At 44.7% G+C, this 22,611-nt stretch overlaps 1 protein-coding gene across 1 annotated transcript in view; it reads left to right on the plus strand.

Moving 5' to 3' along the window:
* LOC123491064 (roundabout homolog 1-like) overlaps positions 1-6,519 on the plus strand; it is a 112,502-nt gene extending 105,983 nt beyond the window's left edge. The window contains 3 exon segments of the mRNA XM_045220944.1: positions 4,261-4,536; positions 4,981-5,189; positions 5,331-6,519. Of these exon segments, the coding sequence (XP_045076879.1) occupies positions 4,261-4,536; positions 4,981-5,189; positions 5,331-5,345 (500 nt within the window). The 3' untranslated portion in view covers positions 5,346-6,519.
* The last annotated feature ends 16,092 nt before the right edge of the window (positions 6,520-22,611 follow it).

Genomic DNA, 22,611 nt, shown 5'->3' on the forward strand with positions numbered 1-22,611 from the left:
AAATTGCTTTAGAGTCGTTGAAAGAATGTTTTGATATTTCTATATGACCCATAAATAGTCTAGACCTACATGCAACAGCATCTCTTGCACTTTTGACAATGATTTAAGGAGCCCTAATTCATAGGATATGCCTAATTACACTAAGCTAGGGCCTCCCGAGTTGCGCAGCGGTCTAAGGCACTGCATCGCAGTGCTTGAGGCGTCACTACAGACGCGGGTTCCATCCCAGGCTGTGTCACAACCGACCGTGACCGGGAGTCCCACAGGGCAGCGCACAATTGGCCCAGCGTCGTCCGGGTTAGGGGAGGGTTTGGCCGGAACTTTGGCGACAAACCTCCCGCTTTACTTGTCTCATCGCGCACTAGCAACTCCTTGTGGCCGGGCGCCTGCAGGTTGACCTCGGTCGTCAGTTGAATGGGGTTTCCTCCGACACGTTGGTTGGATTAAGCAGGCGGGTGTTAAGGAGCGCAGTTAGGCGGGGCATGTTTCGGAGGACGCATGACTCGACCTTCACCTCTCCCGAGCCCGTTGGGGAGTTCCAGCGATGAGACAAGATCGTAATTGGATATGACGAAATTGGGGAGAAAAAGGGGGGTATTTGTTATTTCAAGTTATCCCTTTGGAGTGCAATATCACAATGTTAAAAAAATATGCCTAAATTGGTCATGCCTATAAGTTGGGCAGTTCAAAGCATCTATGGCCTATGTTAAAGACATGCTCCGGAACTTTGGCGACAAACCTCCCGCTTTGGGCTGGATGTGTCAATGTTTAGTTTATACATGCATAATCTATGAGCAGAATAGCTGTCTTACCTCAGTTAGCCACAAAATCCCTAGTTTGAAAGCAAATGTTTTCCTGGAAGCTGTGCTGTGCCATTTTCCCTACATTTTCCTCCACGCGGCACAGCCCCCTAGCAATTCAAGTTCAACCAATGAGCTTCATCCCCTCGCCATATGAGTGACAGTTAGAAAGATGCACAGCATGCACCCACAGCATAGTGAGAGAGAGAGCAATGATGTGGTGCACATATCTGCACATATGTGACGTGGTACGCAATTTTTGGGGACCGCTTTTGGCTCGTGAATTCTACTTTCAGAACTACTGGCTAAAAAGTATACAAAAGTACCAGAGAATCCCTTTAACTTTGATTGTGTCAGTAAAAATTATAGACCTTTTCAAACATTATGCAACATTATCTGCAAGTGATTTGAAGCATATTGTGCCAAAGCGAATTAAAGTTGTTGAATGGGAGTGGCGAGTGTGATGATATAACGGTAATATTATAAAAAAATCTGCTTTTAACAACCATCGTACTGTATGATTCATTGCAATATGCCTATCAGATTGGTTTGAAAAGGTCATGCATGCCAACATATTAATCAAGAATTAGGCAAAGTGATCGGGTCAGGCGAAAATTATATCAGACTTTTTTACCATTGCAACATTTGACATTGTACAGTCACATTCACCGTGGTTTTCTCACGCGTGCTATAGCGTTCACAGCTGCCCATGCCTCATCGTGATTGGTTATTCCCCATCATTTGCAAGTTGGTCAATGAGCATCATCACTATCTTTCCTTTGCGGTACGTCGATCATGACCACCAGCTGAGATAAACTTTTATGAGTTGATTTTACTCCTGGTTCAGAGTTTGTGTGAGCAGTGTCTTAACGTCGTCCTAAAACCTACTCTGAGCTGAGAGATTTTTAAGTCTTAAAAGAGGTTTTAACAGGATTCCTAGGACCTTTTCTGAGACGCTTTGTGGATACGGGCCCTGCTCTTGAAACCTGGCCTCTGTCCTCACCTCCATGAGTCCATAAATCTGCCTGGTTGTCCTCTCCTCCTCCTCATGTAGTGGGCTATATCTCACAGACAGTGGCATTGATCGGATCCTGATTGAGGTAGGAGGCAGGGGAGATATAAAAAAAACTGCAGACGCTTTTCCGCCGTATGATATCGACTGACCCATTGTGTATTCAGGAGGTGTGTGTGTTGTGTGTATATTAGACCTTCCTGATTCGACCAAAGCGCCACAGCAAAAAATGCACTGGCAACTCCTTTAGCCCCCGAGTGTGTAAAATGTTCCAACAGTGTGTGATTCAGCTCACAGTATACACAGTGGAACAGTGGTGTTAAACATGGTGGACATTGGGATGCTGGGTGTGACTGGCGTTGGGATGCTGGGTGTGACCGGCGTTGGGATGCTGGGTGTGACTGGCGTTGGGATGCTGGGTGTGACCGGCGTTGGGATGCTGGATGTGAGCGGCGTTGGGATGCTGGATGTGAGCGGCGTTGGGATGCTGGATGTGAGCGGTGTTGGGATGCTGGATGTGAGCGGCGTTGGGATGCTGGGTGTGAGCGGCGTTGGGATGCTGGGTGTGAGCGGCGTTGGGATGCTGGATGTGACCAGCGTTGGGATGATGGATGTGAGCGGCGTTGAGATGCTGGATGTGAGCGGCGGCAATGGCTGGTTGCTATGTTTATTAACTTTATTATCCTGTGTGGATTACAGCCGGGCCGGCCGACAGAGCTGAGCCATCACTCAACTGGGAGGCTGATTAAAAGATGAAAAGCCATCGATCGCGAGCAGAGCAGACAAGGCTTTTCTCAGGCAGCGTGTTTTGTTTGGACGTGTGTGTGTGTGTGTGTGTGTGTGTGTGTGTGTGTGTGTGTGTGTGTGTGTGTGTGTGTGTGTGTGTGTGTGTGTGTGTGTGTGTGTGTGTCTAGAGGTGTGAGCGCTCAGGCAGCCCACCAGTCAGGCTCATATGAATAATGGCTCAAGGACAGACATCATTGATTCATCGACAGGGGAAGTGGAGCGGGTCAGAGAGCCAGCTGTTGACCGTCACGCTCCCCTCTGCCAACCCTCTCTCTCCTCCATCTCTCTCTCTCTCCTCCATCTCTCTCTCTCTCTCTCTCTCTCTCCTCCATCTCTCTCTCTCCTCCATCTCTCTCTCTCTCCTCCATCTCTATCTCCTCCATCTCTCTCTCTCTCCACCATCTCTCTCTCTCTCCTCCATCTCTCTCTCTCCTCCATCTCTACCTCTCCTCCATCGCTTTCTCTCCTCCATCTCTCTCTCTCTCCTCCATCTCTCTCTCGCTCCTCCATCTCTCTCTCCTCCATCTCTCTCTCTCCTCCATCTCTCTCTACTCCATCTTTCTCTCCTCCAACTCTCTCTCTCCTCCATCTCTCTCTCCTCCATCTCTCTCTCTCTCCTCCATCTCTCTCTCCTCCATATCTCTCTCCCTCCTCCATCTCTCTCTCTCTCCTCCATCTCTCTCTCCTCCATCTCTCTCTCTCCTCCATATCTCTCTCCTCCATCTCTCTCCTCCATCTCTCTCTCTCCTCCATCTCTCTTTCTCTCCTCCATCTCTATCTCCTCCATCTCTCTCTCACCCATCTCTCTCTCCTCCATCTCTCTCTCTCATCATCTCTGTCTCTCTCCTCCATCTCTCTCTCTCCTCCATCTCTCTCTCTCTCCTCCATCTCTTTCTCTCCTACATCTCTCTCTCTCCTCCATCTCTCTCTCTCTCCTTCATCTCTTTCTCTCCTCCATCTCTCTCTCCTCCATCTCTTTCTCTCCTCCATCTCTTTCTCTCCTCCATCTCTTTCTCTCCTCCATCTCGCTCTCTCCTCCATCTCTCTCTCTCTCCTCCATCTCTTTCTCTCCTCCATCTTTCTATCTCTCCTCCATCTCTCTCTCTCCTCCCCTCTCTCTCCTCCATCTCTCTCTCCTCCATCTCTCTCTCTCCTCCCCTCTCTCACTTCGTCCCCTAACTCTCTCTCCTCTTTCCGCTTTATCTCACACCTCTACTTCTCCTCTATCTCCCCTTCCTTTCCTCTCTCTCACCTCTTTCCCTTCACTCCTCTCTCCCTCCCTCCATATTCCATTTATCCCTCTCTTCCTGCCATTCCCCCTTACCTCCCCACTATCTCCCCTCTCTGTCGTCTCAGTCCAGAGTATTTCCGCTCGGCCAGGCTGTGCGTAGACAGTAAAGTCCAGAGTGCTTCCGCTCAGCCAGGCTGTGTGAACACAGTACATCTGTGTTTGTGTCTCACCTTGCACGTGCAAGACAACCGAGTGATAGTTCATGTACAGTATATTAGCTGGTGGCTAGGCTGTAATGGCTCTAATGGCTAGGCTCTAATGGTTATGCTGTAATCCAGAGCACATTGACTCATGTCACTTACATCACACACCCTAACATGAGTTTTGAACTGAGTAACTAATGTCCTCCTCTTCCTGTGTTTATCTTCCAGATCTGCCCCCTCCCCCCATCCCCCCTCCAGCGGGGCTCAAGTCCCCCACACACCCCTCCAAGACAGCCCTGGAGGCCCGGGGGATTATGTCCCCCAAGGCAGGCGAGGGCAGGGACAGGAGAGGGGGCTCAGGAGGAGGGTACCGGCCACGGGAGGGATCGGACCCCCGTACCAGCTCCTCGGAGCGCCGGGAGACCCAGGACAGACAGAAGATCCCCCGCACAGGGAAAGGGAATAAACAGGAGGGGAGCAGCACCAAGGCACGCCAACACCCAGGTACAGAGAACACCTAGGGACATGGAACACCCAGGTACAGAGAACACCTAGGGACATGGAACACCCAGGTACAGAGAACACCTAGGGACATGGAACACCCAGGTACAGAGAACACCTAGGGACATGGAACACCCAGGTACAGAGAACACCTAGGGACATGGAACACCCAGGTACAGAGAACACTTAGGTACATGGAACACCCAGGTACAGAGAACACCTAGGGACATGGAACACCCAGGTACAGAGAACACCTAGGGACATGGAACACCCAGGGACAGAGAACACCTAGGTACATGGAACTAGTGGCATTTAACTTAGCAGAATATTGTTATTTCTGCCCTGTAGACATGCCACTGACAGTGCCACTTTAGATTGTGAATAGCTGTATGTACTGTGTTGAAGGACATGAGTTCTCAGTGTGTCCTCTCTCCTGTTTTGTCCCAGGACCAGAGGACATCCTGCCCTACAGCCGCCCCTCCTTCCCCACGGTCCACAGTCCCCGAGACAGGGACCCCAGCTCCTCCAGCTCCATGTCCTCCCGGGGCTCAGGGGGCCGGCGGAGAGGAGAGGGGGGGCCAGGGGCCCGCAGGAACCCCAACGACATGGGCCTCAACACCATGGGGGCCTTCCAGCCAGGAGACGATGACTTAGAGGTACAGCACATGTCGACTGGCTAACTCATAGTGTTACTGCAGATTTAGTATTGGTGGATTACTGACCACTGGCTTAGATTACATGCTGTGTATATATTTGTATGCTTACTGAAATGTCTGTTGTGTTGTCCTGTTCCCCAGATGGTGGAGAGCTGAAGTACTAGACGGGATGAACAGGAAGTACTGTCCAGAATGAAGTTTCCCGAGAGGAGGAATGCCGTGACCGTTCCCCTGCCCATTTGAAATATCTCAGTATCTCACCATCATGTTTGCTGACAAATACTGTACATCAATTGTGTTTCTATACATCTGGAAAACAAACCAATTGTTTTTCTAATTTATCATTTTCTATGTCCATTTTAATGAAAAAAAAAGTCAAGCAAAATACCCAGTAGTATGTAATGTTTTATTAAGGTGATAGGGAGTGCAGTGGACTCCAGGTATTGACACAATCCACTTGGCTTGCCTCTGCCCTTACAGCCAGGTGTTACTGTAATGCCATGAGTTACAAGCAGAGGGGTGGACTGTCTTGTAAATATACCTGTACACATAATGTCCTTTTGTATAGCGTACTTCAAATTTGTCTTCCTTGTTTTATTTCGCGAATTATAATTTTATCATGCCAGTAAATATAATTATTTTATTGTTTTCCATCCATGTTGTAAATTGCTATATTATTTAGCCGCCCCAAGAAAGTGCCACTGTTCTTTTTCTTTTTGTAATGCACTGTTATATTTTTGGGTCGTTGTCAATGTTTGTTATTTGTTTTACTTTGGTTTTAAAAGCACAATCACTAAACTTTATTTTAAACCATTTTATCTATTAACCTTTTTGTCTTATTGGAGGAATACAGGTATGACAAAAAGAGTCTTGTTAATCCTGATGATGATGATGATGTAGGTAAAGGTGATAAGCTGTTTACGATGGGGCGTGGATTGAAAGGAGACTTCCTGTGTCATGATTGGCTCATTTCAGATTCTGATGCTAGCTCATGTGACGACCCCCAACACAGACACAGTTATTGTGGGTCATAGCAGCAATGTAAATGTGTTTTTGAATTGACCGTAGTTCCAGCCATTGCACATTCATTCAAACGGTTACATTGTCTACTAATGCACTTAAAAGAATGTAACATATAGAAAATGGGCAACACCTTGTGAATCTGGAGAGGCCGTGATTGGACAAGGAGAGTCTCTTTTCCAGAGAAGGGATTGGTCGGTGGATCCCTTCTCTGGAGGAGAGAGGGTTCTGTTGTTTATTCATCTGCAAACATTTGTTTCGTAAAGCAAAAAAAGCAAAATAACTTTATGAATAAAAAATGTTCAAACTGCTAGCGCTCCCGCCTTTTTTTTCTCCAGATATCAGAAGGACATGGCCCTAGGGACTGCATGTCCCCTGGGGTGTCCCCTGGGGCCTCTCTCTCTCTCGCTGAAGCTCTCCTCGCTACATTTGAAGATCAGAGCTCAGGCCTTTCGGTTGGTATTTGAAATGTGTGTGACTCCTGGGTCTGCTACTGCTAACACAAAGGCTCTTAGTTGCGGTACAGGCCAAACCATATTGAGTGGCATCATTTGAAGGCAACTTTTGTGCTGTTCATTTAGCTGTTTGGATGCAGTTTAGTTGAAGGGTAGTGAGCAGGCTGTGCTGCTCTCTAAGGGACATGAGTGTTGTTGTGTCTCATTAAAAAGGCTATTACACTATGGTTAGCCCTACAATTACATACTAAGGATTCACTAATCCTAAAATGTCATTTTTTCACACAATATTTATCAAAAATATCCTTAAATACCAATAACAGTGAGTCTCTTATTGTTGCTGTAAGTTGTTAATTCATTTGATTGTTATGTGGTTATCTTTGGGATGCAGCTGCTATAACTCAACAGGAGGCAGCCAACACCAACATATTCTTAGGATTATTATTCATGAATACTGATTTCTGACTAAAACTAAAGACACCCACTAAACAGAACATTCCATCTCTTTCCCCACATGGAATGTTCCAGTACACAGGAGTATTACAATACGTGTACAGTATAGACCAGGTAAAGCACAATAAACATGAGATATGGGCATACAATACTATTCATCAAAGTAATAGGAAAATAATATTCTGACAGATGACAGTACTTTTATTGACATTTTCATCCTAGGTATAATGAGAAAGCAATGCCAATATAAAGCTCAATGTCAATTGAAATCCATTAGTCTTACTTGCCTCAAAGGCTACAAGATACTGCAGGATCAGAACACCACCCAGACCAATAATATACTGTAGGATCAGAACACCACCCAGACCCACAATATACTGTAGGATCAGAACACCACCCAGACCCATAATATACTGTAGGATCAGAACACCACCCAGACAATATACTGTAGCATAAGAACACCACCCAGACCCACAATATACTGTAGGATCAGAACACCACCCAGACCCACAATATACTGTAGGATCAGAACACCACCCAGATCCACAATATACTGTAGGATCAGAACACCACCCAGACCCACAATATACTGTAGGATCAGAACACCACCGAGACCCACAATATACTGTAGGATCAGAACACCACCCAGACCCACAATATACAACAGGATCAGAACACCACCCAGACCCACAATATACAACAGGATCAGAACACCACCCAGACAATATACTGCAGGATCAGAACACTACCCAGACAATATACTGCAGGATCAGAACACCACCCAGACAATATACTGCAGGATCAGAACACCACCCAGACAATATACTACAGGATCAGAACACCACCCAGACAATATACTACAGGATCAGAACACCACCCAGACAATATACTGCAGGATCAGAACACCACCCAGACAATATACTGCAGGATCAGAACACCCCCCAGACAATATACTGCAGGTTCAGAACACCACCCAGACAATATACTTAGGATCAGAATACCACCCAGACAATATACTGCAGGATCAGAACACCACCCAGACAATATACTGTAGGATCAGAACACCACCCAGACGATATACTGCAGGATCAGAACACCACCCAGACAATATGCTGTAGGATCAGAACACCACCCAGACAATATACTGTAGGATCAAAACACCACCCAGACAATATACTGCAGGATCAGAACACCACCCAGACAATATACTGCAGGATCAGAACACCACCCAGACATTATGCTGTAGAATCAGAACACCACCCAGACAATATACTGCAGGATTAGAACACCACCCAGACAATATACTGCAGGATCAGAACACCACCCAGACAATATGCTGTAGGATCAGAACACCACCCAGACAACATACTGCAGGATCAGGACACTACCCAGACAATATGCTGTAGGATCAGAACACCACCCAGACAATATACTGCAGGATCAGAACACCACCCAGACAATATACTGCAGGATCAGAACACCACCCAGACAATATACTGCAGGATCAGAACACCACCCAGACAATATACTGTAGGATCAGAACACCACCCAGACAATATACTGCAGGATCAGAACACCACCCAGACAATATGCTGTAGGATCAGAACACCACCCAGACAATATACTGTAGGATCAGAACACCACCCTGACAATATGCTGTAGGATCAGAACACCACCCAGACAATATACTGCAGGATCAGAACACCACCCAGACAGTATACTGTAGGATCAGAACACCACCCAGACAATATACTGCAGGATCAGAACACCACCCTGACAATATACTGCAGGATCAGAACACCACCCAGACAATATGCTGTAGGATCAGAACACCACCCAGACAATATGCTGCAGGATCAGAACACCACCCATACAATATGCTGTAGGATCAGAACACCACCCTGACAATATGCTAATGTAAAGGTGATGATAATAATCTTACAACATAATAATACAAATATAAAACACAACATTCCAATTCCATGAGTCCATTATGTTATTCACGATATCTCTTTTCTCATGACATGTAATAAACCTATAGTGAGCCGTAGAGAAGCTTATTGACAAGCTTAGATTGTTTTCAATTAGGCGTATGGAGGCAAGGTGCTTTTATGAGGTTAAGTACCCACCTACAGTAGCCTTCCCATTGAGGCTGACTGGTCTCATCATCCCATCGCTTGCTTTAGCTGCTGACTTAGCTGAACAAAGTGTCCAGAACGATTAAAGATGCCAGTGTCTCCATGGTGTGACTCTGGATAGTGGTTTAGCCTAATTGGAGAAGGAAATGCATTTGTTCCAGTTTATTACACCTAAACCTAGCTTCTCCCTGTTCGCACTGTGGCTATAGTCTCACCGTTGGGACTCATGTGAGGACCGCTTTCTCTGTCTGGGGTTATTTAAATACCATTCACTGAATTGATAGGGCCGCCTTAACATGCCACCTTCTGGGTTAGGCAGAATTGGAATGGAAGTTGTGTTTTCATAAGCTAATGATCAGTACTGCCCACCTCAGCTGGGGGGAGGGTCAGGAGGCCTCTGAAACCAATCAGAGAGAGAAGTGGATTCTACAGGTATCTCCAACAGACTGACTCAGGTAAATGTACAGGTTCTAATACAATGGTAAGATGTGCACGAGTAATAGTATGAACGTAACCATGTAAATAATTAAGCAGCACGACATCAATCCAAAGCACGAGTCTGCTGTCTATTCTAAGTGCGCTGCTCAGTGGTTTTAATGTAATTATTCTTAGCCAATATGTATTCAACATGTCCCCAAAAGTATTACTGTGTTTTAAGTTTATTATTTTACAACGATATGAACATTTTAAAGTCAGGTTCAAGTGTAATCTGTTGAGTATTGAGGTGGTCTCCAGTATATTTCCCCTCTTCCTCCTCCTCCTCCTCCTCCTCCTCCTCCTCCCTGTTAGTCTGTGCTCTGAGCCGGCCACTCCCCCTCCATTCCCCCAGGTGTTCCCTAATGAGCAAAAAAAAATTGAGCAGGGGTGAGCATCCCCTATGCCACCATCCGTCATTCTAATGAGCAGAAGGAAGGAGTGAGGGGTGTCCCCACACCTCTCAATGAGATGCAGGTGATTACAGACATTAGGCAGATATATACACGTACAGGCTGGCTGGGCCGGGTTACACTGCAGAGCAGAACCTGCATAAGGACATGAATATGCAGCAGGCTATAAAGATGAGTCAGGCCTGGCCAAAGCAGTCATACATCCTGCTTGGATTAGTACAAGGGGTTTTCAAACCTCTCCTCTGGGACCCCCAGACATTCCATGTATTTTAACTATTCAACAGCTAGCTCACCTGATTCAACTTGTTAACTAATCATCAAGCCCTATAATAGGTGAATCAGATGAGCTTGTTCAGAGCTACAACTAAATTGTGAGGACATGTTTGCTAACCACGGAGTTAGTATATAGGGTCTATCTATCTGTCTGCTGGTGGAGAGGGATCAGGACTGATCTTGAAATAGAATGAATAGAACCAGTCAAGACAATGATTTGTCCATTCTATTCCTTCTGTTTCTATGCATGTAATCCTGTCTGATAGGCGAAATCCAGGTAGATAACTTTTGAAAAACTGGGCCCAGGACCCAACTCTCTCTACCATGGACTCTTCTCAGAATACAAGAAGATACACACACCCCATCAAATGATAAATCATTATATCATTATATCATTATATATATTATGTATTATATCTTCCTCTTGTGGTACTTTTAGCAACCTTTTAAACTTTTAAAAGTTAAACTTTTGGTTTACACATTTCCCCAAAATATTTGACTAGGAGTTCTTAGAGACTTGTCGCTCCCCAACTAATTCCACTAATGGGAAAGTAATTTCCTTTGTGTAAATTCAGGAGATCTTTCTGTTTTTCGTTTCCAAACTGCTTCATTAACCTCGTTCCCAACCTGCTAGGTAATTAGCTGAACAGCTGTATGCTGTCTGACAACTCTTCCTCCAGTCTTCCCTCCACCCCCCAGTCTCCCCTCCACCCCCCAGTCTCCCCTCCACCCCCCAGTCTCCCCTCCACCCCCCAGTCTCCCCTCCACCCCCCAGTCTCCCCTCCACCCCCCAGTCTCCCCTCCACCGTCCACCACCATGCCAGGGAGGGATCCATCACATGTGCTCACTGTTTAGACAGCTTTTAGCAGTATTCATACACAACCATTCACCATGCAGCTGGAGGGCACGCCCCAGTCTCAATGGCTGCTTCGCAAGCTAATCAGTCAGAGCTCATAGAAAATTAGTTTGCCTTCACACACCCGTTTACTCATCAATGTTTTTACGAATTTACACGCTGAAGAATATTTCAACGTAACTTCTGAAAGTAAAGTTTGAGTAATTGTAAAAGATAGCCGTCAGTGGCCAATTTCCTTCATGTAACTGAGAGGGTGATTCTGGAAGAGGGCCAGAGTAATCTCAGTAATTTGTACATCCATTTGTCACTTAGCCAGTCATTCAAACCATCCTTATTTAGTGCCCACGGGGTCTGCACAATTAACCCAGCGTTATGTAGCCTTCCTGGCTCGTCCTCAGCCCAGAGAATCTTCTTTCTCTCTCAGCTCTTTCCCTGCTGTCTCCCTGCTGTCTCCCTGCATCTGTAGGCTGACGTCACCCTTAGTCCTACTATTAAAGCCCCAGTGAGTCATTGGTACACTCTCCATCAATATTCTTATGATATTAATTCTTTATGTTATAAACTGCCTCTCTTTTCCCATCCGGACGTCATAAGAAGTGATTAGTCAGATTAACTTCACCAACAGTCTGCTGCCAAGATCTGGATGTACTGACCTAAACTTCAATGGATTGACAGCCGGTATATCATCTTTTTGTGGACTCGACTTTTTCTTAACTATCCCCGTAGCTTTGCCAACAAAATAAAAAACTGTTCCAAAAGTTATTTTAGAATTGAGATGAATCAGCAAGTAGAGACTGTTCCTCCCTGAATCATAAAATAAATGTTATGTCAGTACATCATTTCACTTCAATCACTTTACCTACAGGGGGTAGGTAGGTATCGTCATAGTGCCAGAATTGAAGTAACCCTTGAACCCGTACGACTCCTCTGGGTTAGGAATGTCCAATCCAAACATACAATCAAGCCATTGAAAATGCTCTGTTTTTGTAACAACGAGACCTTGACACAAGCAATCAGGGAGATGTAGCACAACGATGACAGACAAAGGCCTGGTAGGCCTTGATGCTGAGTGCTGAGTTTGGCTAATAATAGGGTACATAATAGGGTACATAATAGGGTACATAATAGGGTTCATAATAGGGTACATAATAGGGTACATAATAGGGTTCAGAGTAGGGTACATAATAGGGTTCATAATAGGGTACATAATAGGGTACATAATAGGGTTCATAATAGGGTACATAATAGGGTACATAATAGGGTTCAGAGTAGGGTACATAATAGGGTACATAATAGGGTTCATAATAGGGTACATAATAGGGTACATAATAAGGCTCAGTTAGCGTTTTCTCAGTCCGACGACCTGGGAGAGGCGGTGGGGATGTGAATGGCAGGGTGTTCTGCAGGCACTGACGGATGAGAGGGGGGGGCTACTACTCTTCCCCTGCCTCTACTCCTCCCCACATATCACCTCCAATGTGCCAGCCCCTCCCCCACTCTCTCTCTCTCTCTCTCTCTCAATTCAATTAAATTTAAATCCAATTCAAAGGGCTTTATTGGCATGGGAAACACGTTTACATTGCCAAAGCAAATGAAATAGATAATAAACAAAAGTTAAATAAACCATTTTTTAAAAAGTACAGTAAAGATTACACACAAAAGTTTGAAAGGAATAGAGACATTTCAAATATGATATTATGGCTATATACAGTGTTGTAACAATGTGCAAATCTCTCTCTGTCTCTCCCTCTCTCTCTCTCTCTCTCTCTCTCTCTCTCTCTCTCTGTCTCTCCCTCTCTCTCTCTCTCTCTCTCTCTCTCTCTGTCTCTCTCTCTCTCTCTCTCTCTCTCTCTCTCTCTCTCTCTCTCTCTCTCTGTCTCTCTTCTCTCTCTCTCTCTCTCTCTCTCTCTCTCTCTCTCTCTCTCTCTCTCTCTCTCTCTCTCTCTCTCTCTCTGTGACAGGTTGCTGACTGACAGGGAGAATAGACACAGCCACTGCATGCTTTGTTTGGTCTTGGAGCTGTTTTCTCTATATGTAAAATGGCTGACATTTCTCACAGCTTTTCCCCCACTGCTTTTTCTTCACATCCTTGTTTCACTAGTTGGGACATAATTCATAATTCTGACCTACTTCAGAGTAGCAATGCTATTCTCTTTCTCATTTATCCTTTCATGTGATGTCTGTCTGTATGATAACCTAAGATAATGCGGAACATGTGGATAATTGCTTAGGGCAGTACAATACCCTATCATCAATGACTAAAGGATGTGCACTAACAGACTGTATTTCAGACAATGTCCAGAGCTTCTTATATCGATTATTTTTTTTCTCTCCCTCAAAAAACACTAATGAGGCCCAGGATTTCCACTAGAAAGGTTAATACAATATTGAAATGACAGGAGATAAATGATATGTTTTGTCCTCTCATGCTCCTGCAGAAGACGGTGACAAATGTCTTGCCCTTTTCATGCTGCGTCTCCCCCTCTCTCTGTCTGTCTGTCTCTGTCTCTGTCTCTGTCTCTGTCTCTGTCTCTGTCTCTCTCTCTCTCTCTGTCTCTGTCTCTGTCTCTATCCTGTCTCTGTCTCTGTCTCTGTCTCTGTCTCTGTCTCTCTCTCTCTGTCTGTCTCTGTCTCTCTCTCTCTGTCTCTCTCTCTCTCTCTCTCTCTCTCTCTCTCTCTCTCTCTCTCTCTCGCTCTCTCTGTCTCTCTCTCTGTGCCTCTCTCTCTCTCTCCTCTCTCTCTCTCTCTCTCTCTCTCTCTCTCTCTCTCTCTCTCTCTCTCTCTCTCTCTCTCTCTCTCTCTCTCTGCTCTCTCTCTCTCTCTCTCTCTCTCTCTCTCTCTCTCTCTCTCTCTCTCTCTCTGTCTCTCTGTCTCTCTGTCTCTCTCTCTCTCTCTCTCTCTATATATATATATATATATATATATATATATATATATATATACATATATATATACTACATGGCCAAAAGCTCGTCAAACATCTCATTCCAAAATCATGGGCATTAATATGGAGTTGGTCCCCCTTTTGCTGCTATAACAGCCTCCACTCTTCTGGGAAGGCTTTCCACTAGATGTTGGAACATTGCTGCGGAGACATGCTTCCATTCAGCCACAAGAGCATTAGTGAGGTCGGGCACTGATGTTGGGCGATTAGGCCTGGCTCGCAGTCGGTGTTCCAATTTATCCCAAAGGTCTTCGATGGGGTTGAGGTCAGGGCTCTGTGCAGGCCAGTCAAGTTCTTGCACATCGTTCTCGACAAACCATATCTGTATGGACCTCGCTTTGTGCATGGGGGCATTGTCATGCTGAAACAGGAACTTCCCCAAACTGTTGCCACAAAGTTGGAAGCACAGAATCGTCTAGAATGTCATTGTATGCTGTAGTGTTAAGATTTCCCTTCTAAGGGGCCTAGCCCGAAAAATGAAAAAAAGCACCAGACCATTACTCCTCCTCCACCAAACTTTACAGTTGGCACTCTGTATTCGGGCAGGTAGCGTTCTCCTGGCATCCGCCAAACCCAGATTCGTCCGCCGGACTGCCAGATGGTGCAGCATGATTCATCACTTCAGAGAACGCATTTCCACTGCTCCAGAGTCCAATGGTGGGGAGCTTTACACAACTCCAGCCGACGCTTGGCATTGCGCATGGTGATCTTAGGCTTGTGCGCGGCTGCTTGGCCATGGAAACCCATTTCATGAAGCTCCCCACGAACAGTTATTGTGCTGACGTTGCTTCCAGAGGCAGTTTGGAACTCGGTAGTAAGTGTTGCGACCGAGGACAGAAGATTTTGATTCGTTACGCGCTTCAGCACTCGGCGGTCCCGCTCTGTGAGCTTGTGTGGCCTACCACTTCGCTGCTAAGCCGTTGTTGCTCCTAGAGGTTTCCACTTCACAATAACAGCACTTACAGTTGACCGGGGCAGCTCTAGCAGGGCAGAAATTTGACGAACTGACTTGTTGGAAAGGTGGCATCCTATGACGTGCCATGTTGAAAGTCACTGATCTCTTCAGTAAGGCCATTCTACTGCCAATGGTTGTCTATGGAGATTGCATTACTGTGTTCTCGATGTTATACACCTGTCAGCAACGCGTGCGGCTGAAATAGCCGAATCCACTCATTTGAAGGGGTGTCCACATACTTTTGGTGTATATTTCTCTCTCTTTCTCTCTGTCATTCTCTTGTTCTCCTTTATAATGACTATCCTGTACCGACAAAGGCCGAGATTCAATCCAAGTCGCATTATAAAGCATCCCACTGGACAGCCGACATTGCCCGGCAATGTGCTTTGAACGCAATCTCTGCGAACGTCTGGAAAAATGCCTCTAAATGGCACATTGTCTGCTGTCCAGTGCTCTATAATTGTGCGGTCAACCTTTCTACCTGTTCTCGATTATGGTATTATTATGATACTATTTATCAAAGTGCAGCTGCCTCTACTCCTAAACCCCTGGATGCCATTTATCATAGCACCCTTTGTTTTATCACAGGAGACAGTTTTATTACTTATCACTGTATTCTTTACCAAAAGGTTGGCTGGACCTCTTTGAAGTCACGTAGATCACATCGTTACACTCCTTTTGTTTACAAAGCCCTGCTCCACAAGCTTCCGACTTACCTAACTTCACTGTTAAGATGTAAAATGACAAGTCATCAAACCCGTTCACAGGGTTGGTTAAATGTAATAACTCTGGAGACTCCTTTGGTGTCTACAGAGTTCGATGTCAGCGTTTTAGTTGTCTTGCTCCACACGTTTGGAATGATCTCCAAAATACATTTAGAATAGATGCGTTAGTGTCTCTAGGGCAGTTCAGGCAGCGGACAGAGGATTTTTATCATAAACAATGTCTTTCTTTTAGTTTACTGTATTTTGTGTATATTGTGTATATTTATGTGCGTCTGTGCAATATGTGTTATGCTGTAATTTATTTGTTTTATATTGTATTCTATTTTTTATGTATTTTATGAAATTGTATATGCAGGGCTCCCTCGAAAAAGAGACACTGGTCTCAATGGTGACTCCCTGATTAAATATAGGTAAATAGTAATGGGGCCTTGGGATTGAATCCCGGCCTTTGGTCAAAATGTGTGTAAAAGACCATGGCACTGAGACAATAGAGGAGATGGGTTTGCATGCCTCTTGTGTTAATGTCAGTAAATGAATAGCATTGATCTATCTTCATTAGTGGGCTGTGAGATTGGAACCATAAGGATTCTGTTGGGAGAGAAAAGTTATATGTCTTCTGGCACCGCCAGTCTGGATTCTCCTCTGTCTCAGGTCTGAGGCCATGGCCACAGAGAGCCTCAACCTTCTGTCTCACTAGTACCACATTGTTGTTGTTTTCTTGTATCATGCAGTCTGCCGTGTAGTAATGGTCCAGTTCCTATCTTTAACAGAGGACTCCTCCCAGTTCCTTCCCAGCGTTCCATGGAGTGGTCTCCAAGTTTTAATCAACTTGGCATAATTGGAGTGATTTCCTGTCTTACTTTATTTTTCAATCCATCTGTATAATTAGGCTGAGTTAAAGTCAGATGGAGCATAGAGGGAGAGGGCTACAGTAGACCCTCCCCTGCCCATTCACCTTCTATTTAAACCACACACAATTACACACCAGCTTGAGAGAAAGAGGAAATTACCTTCTTTGTCATCTCATTTTTCACTGGGGGCTCAGCACGCAAAGCGCTATTCACTGTTACTTAGCGTCAACTGTAATTAATGCATTGCAACCTGGGCTTGTGAATATCTAATATGACACATTAGACAATTACCACCACACTTTTAGCAAACCACTCACAGATAATGTATTGTGTTCAGATCATCTACATTGTCTCAGGACCAGTGTGTTTGGGAATAGGGAAGAAAAGCATCACACTGCAGGTAAACACAGGTCTTCATTTCTTTGGGTGGGTAACAGCCATTACTGTGAAATGTCGATGTCAATAGTTGATGCTGTCAAATACAGTACCATCATTGGACTTCATGGTATCCTGATATAATGTGCTTACTTCCTACCCCGATAGCTAAACAACCAAAGCTTCTGTGCATGTGCGGGATTGTCTACTTTACACACAGATTATTTTACATTTACATTTACATTTCCCTCGGTTGTCAGTTATGGTTAGGGTTGAGGCTTGAGGTTGACACGGGAACAGGACTGCTATGGGTCTTGCGGGTCCCAAGGGATTCCTGCGGGAACAGGAGTGAAATTCTAGAGTCAAGTTTGGGACCGGATTGGACAGGATCAACAGACCACAGGAACGGGCAGTACAGGAATTATTAGAATTTTTGTTAGTTTTAAGCAGTTTTAGTAGGACATATTGTTTTGAACGTTTTTCTCCCCCTCCTCCCAACTGTAACACACATTATTCAGTCTTCAATCACTATTTCAACATGTATAATAGGTTTTTATCAGCTGGCCAGGCAATGAAAAGAAGCTAGCTAACAACTCGCTCTCCCATCTCATCTCTAGAGCAACCCAAAACGGAGCCGTTGCTACGGAAACTCACACACGCAGCAGAGTGCAGGTAGGGGAGACAGACAGAGAAGAGCTGCTAACAGAGGAAGGTATTTCTGCGTGTTAAAATGAGCACGGGACGGGAGTGATTTTTATCAGGTCAGGACAGAAAAGTTGTCGGGGTTATAGAACTGTTGCGGGATTGGGACAGTACAGGAAAACATTTTTACAGGACAAGACGGGACAGAAATGAATATCCACTCCTGTGTCAACCTGTAGTTGAGGCTAGGGTTAGGGTTGAACTGGGATATGGACATGAAGCTAGGGTTAGGGTTGAGGCCAGGGTTAGGGTTGACCCGGCACGTAGCACTATCCCTAACCTTCACCCTAACCCTGGATTGGTACCTACAGCAGTAACGCTAACCCTAGCTTCATGTCCACATGTCAGTTAAATGCTAACTCTAGCCTCAACCCTAACCCTCAACCCTAACTCTAACCCAAGCCCGTTTGTCCACGATTGCAATATAGAACTAGCAATTTAGGATATGCACCCCCTGGATGTGATCCAACTTCATCATCTTCATTTGTTCTCCGTCTCTCTTGTCTTCTTCATATCCTGGCTGTAACATCCATCCCAAACTCGCCAGTATGTCTGTTCTCTTCCTAACCTGTAGTCCAACCCCCAGGCCAGCGGATTGACACTGACCTCTCTCTCCCCCACTCCCTCTCTCAGTCAGCCCACTCCCAGCTCATTTCCCGGCGCTCACCACTTTCCTAACGGCGTGTGTCTGACAGCCCATTTCCACTGTGGCAGGGTGCATCTATCTCCTGTAATGCTGCAGATTAGAGGACCTGGTCAGAGGTGAGATCCCCCAGATACCACCACTCAGACTCACAACGCAGGACCCTCCACATCTTCATCAGACCTCTTTGGCCTCATAGGACTCTGGGTCAGCTCTACTCTATGTCATATCTTCTGTGGGATCCAGGTCACAGCACCAGTGTATTGAACAAATATCCTACACTACTCAAACCTGTGTTAGCCAGCTATGCTGAAACCAAGCTGTTAGCTGGACGATATTGTCAGCATAACCAGTGATTCTCAAAATAATTTGTTTTTTATTACCTAATGACTATAAGATTGTTAACATTACAAAACTAAACAAGATTGATTCAATTATAATAGATAAACAGACATTCACGAGTTTAAGGACCAGACATGAAATGGGTTTAGAATATTTATTGAGTAAATGGAATGGATGGGAGAGTGAGGATTCAGTGAGGAAATGGAATGGATGGGAGAGTGAGGATTCAGTGAGGAAATGGAATGGACTGGATGAAGCCAAGGGCTGCAGATGAAGGATCCGAAGGGGTTGACTCTGTAGGGTTTGGCTTGGAGTCTCAGGTAGACGTCACCGTCAGGCCATGGTAGTTAGGCTGCTGTGGTGAAGGCACGTACCCCCCCCCAAAAAAAAGTTCCTTGACGCAACCTAAGTGAAAGGAGGAGGAGGGATGCAACACAAAACAGAGAGGAGGAATGACTGTTTGGTCAGGTTTAAGTAGGGTGGTGGTGGTGATTAAGGAGAGTGAGAACAGGTGTTGTGGCCGATTAGCAGTTAGCAGCAGCTGGAGCTTGTTTGACGTGTTACGTTCAAGGCAACTAGTTACAGTAAAAGTGTTGCAAACAGTAGGCAATGGTTAGCAGCTGGTGCTTGTTGAGTTGCTAGGGAGCTGCGTTCTAGGCAGCTAGTTAAGTGTTACAGTGGGGGAAAAAAGTATTTAGTCAGCCACCAATTGTGCATGTTCTCCCACTTAAAAAGATGAGAGAGGCCTGTAATTTTCATCATAGGTACACGTCAACTATGACAGACAAAATGAGAAAAAAAAAATCCAGAAAATCACATTGTAGGATTTTTTATGAATTTATTTGCAAATTATGGTGGAAAATAAGTATTTGGTCAATAACAAAAGTTTCTCAATACTTTGTTATATACCCTTTGTTGGCAATGACACAGGTCAAACGTTTTCTGTAAGTCTTCACAAGGTTTTCACACACTGCTGCTGGTATTTGAGATCTGGAGACTGGCTAGGCCACTCCAGGACCTTGAAATGCTTCTTACGAAGCCACTCCTTCGTTGCCCGGGCGGTGTGTTTGGGATCATTGTCATGCTGAAAGACCCAGCCACGTTTCATCTTCAATGCCCTTGCTAATGGAAGGAGGTTTTCACTCAAAATCTCACGATACATGGCCCCATTCATTCGTCCTGGTCCCTTTGCAGAAAAACAGCCCCAAAGCATGATGTTTCCACCCCCATGCTTCACAGTAGGTATGGTGTTCTTTGGATGCAACTCAGCATTCTTTGTCCTCCAAACACGACGAGTTGAGTTTTTACCAAAAAGTTATATTTTGGTTTCATCTGACCATATGACATTCTCCCAATCCTCTTCTGGATCATCCAAATGCACTCTAGCAAACTTCAGACGGGCCTGGACATGTACTGGCTTAAGCAGGGGGACATGTCTGGCACTGCAGGATTTGAGTCCCTGGCGGCGTAGTGTGTTACTGATGGTAGGCTTTGTTACTTTGGTCCCAGCTCTCTGCAGGTCAGTTCACTAGGTCCCCCCGTGTGGTTCTGGGATTTTTGCTCACCGTTCTTGTGATCATTTTGACCTACGGGTGAGATCTGCGTGGAGCCCCAGATCGAGGGAGATTATCAGTGGTCTTGTATGTCTTCCATTTCCTAATAATTGCTCCCACAGTTGATTTCTTCAAACCAAGCTGCTTACCTATTGCAGATTCAGTCTTCCCAGCCTGGTGGAGGTCTACAATTTTGGCCATAGTGGAGTTTGGAGTGTGACTGTTTGAGGTTGTGGACAGGTGTCTTTTATACTGATAACAAGTTCAAACAGGTGCCATTAATACAGGTAACGAGTGGAGGACAGAGGAGCCTCTTAACGAAGAAGTTACAGGTCTGTGAGAGCCAGAAATCTTGCTTGTTTGTAGGTGACCAAATACTTATTTTCCACCATAATTTGCAAATAAATTCATTAAAAATCCTACAATGTGATTTTCTGGAATCTTTTTTCTAAATTTGTCTGTCATAGTTGACGTGTACCTATGATGAAAATTACAGGCCTCTCTCATCTTTTTAAGTGGGAGAACTTGCACAATTGGTGGCTGACTAAATACTTTTTTTCCCCACTGTACGTTCAAATCTGGTCCATCCTTAACACAATAAACAGATCAAATAAAAATGAACAGATAATTGGTACTTCAATTTTGATTTTAGATTTCGCCAAAACAGAAAACAGAGAGTGCATGCTAAATCCTTTGTTTTGGGGCAGAGAGAGAGCAGTTTCAGAGCAGTTTGAAGTATGAAACAGAAGAACCATTTTGAGAGCAGTATGTACACAACTCCCAGAGGCCCTCACTGACAAAAGGCTTTTTGTTTTACCACAGCACTTCTGACAAAATATAAAGTGCGTCACGCATCAAAAAGTAGAGGACCAATTCACTTTTTAGGTGTAGCCTAATGCACGGTGAGAATAATCTGTTGTATAAGTTTGAAAATGCTTTTTAGTAATTGTATGCTATCTTTTAGTGCAGGTCCTTGCTTCCTAAAACCTGCCTTTCTCTATACAGAGTGAACCTCAATTTATCTTTGAATACATTAGAATGGAATAATTTTACTCTTCATTCTCAGTCAGTCCTCCTGTCCTCAAGCTACACTCAGCTCTCAGAGTAGAAGCAGCCATTGGATGTGACTCACTGGACCGCACGTCAGCCTCACCACGATTGTCCCCGACTTCCTGGTTACCCAAGCACCCCTCTGTTACTCCAGGCATGACATTTGTGCAGCCGCATAATCAGAGCGCTGTAGTGAGCTAGCAGTACTGCTGCTGCTGCAGTACAACACAAAGCAAGCTGTAAGTAAAGTGCAGTTTACACTACAGTCTAACAACTCTAGACAATCTAAGGCCTTGTTGTTTCAATACTTTTATGTCTGTAGTCTTTGAACCTCTGTTATGATGATGTAGGCCTATTGTTCTGATGTAACGATGTAGGCCTATTGTTCTGATGTAACGATGTAGGCCTATTGTTCTGATGTAACGATGTAGGCCTATTGTTATGATGTAACGATGTAGACCTATTGTTATGGTGTAACGATGTAGGCCTATTGTTATGATGTAATGATGTAGGCCTATTGTTATGATGTAACGATGTAGGCCTATTGTTATGATGTAACGATGTAGACCTATTGTTATGATGTAATGATGTAGGCCTATTGTTCTGATGTAACGATGTAGGCCTATTGGTATGATGTAACGATGTAAGACTATTGTTATGATATAACAATGTAGGCCTATTGGTATGATGTAACGATGTAAGACTATTGTTATGATATAACGATGTAGACCTGTTGTTATAATGTAATGATTTGGCCTATTGTTATAATGTGATGATGTCAAATCAAATCAAATCAAATTGTATTTGTCACATGCACCGAATACAACAGGTGTAGACCTTACCGTGAAATGCTTACTTACAAGCCCTTAACCAACAATGCAGTTCAAGAAATAGAGTTAAGAAAATATTTACTAAATAAAATAGAAATAATAAAAATAATAACACAATAAAATAACAATAACGAGGCTATATACAGGGGGTACCGGTACCGTGTCAATGTGCAGGGCTACAGATTAGTCGAGGTAATTTGTACATGTACAGTGGCTTGCGAAAGTATTCACCCCCCTTGGCATTTTCCCTACTTTGTTGCCTTACAACCTGGAATTAAAATGGATTTTTGGGGGGTTTGTATCATTTGATTTACACAACCTGCCAATCAATTTGAAGATGCAAAATATTTTTTGGGGTGAAACAAACAA

This window comes from Coregonus clupeaformis, chromosome 6, assembly GCF_020615455.1.
Source record: "Coregonus clupeaformis isolate EN_2021a chromosome 6, ASM2061545v1, whole genome shotgun sequence".
NCBI lineage: Eukaryota > Metazoa > Chordata > Actinopteri > Salmoniformes > Salmonidae > Coregonus > Coregonus clupeaformis.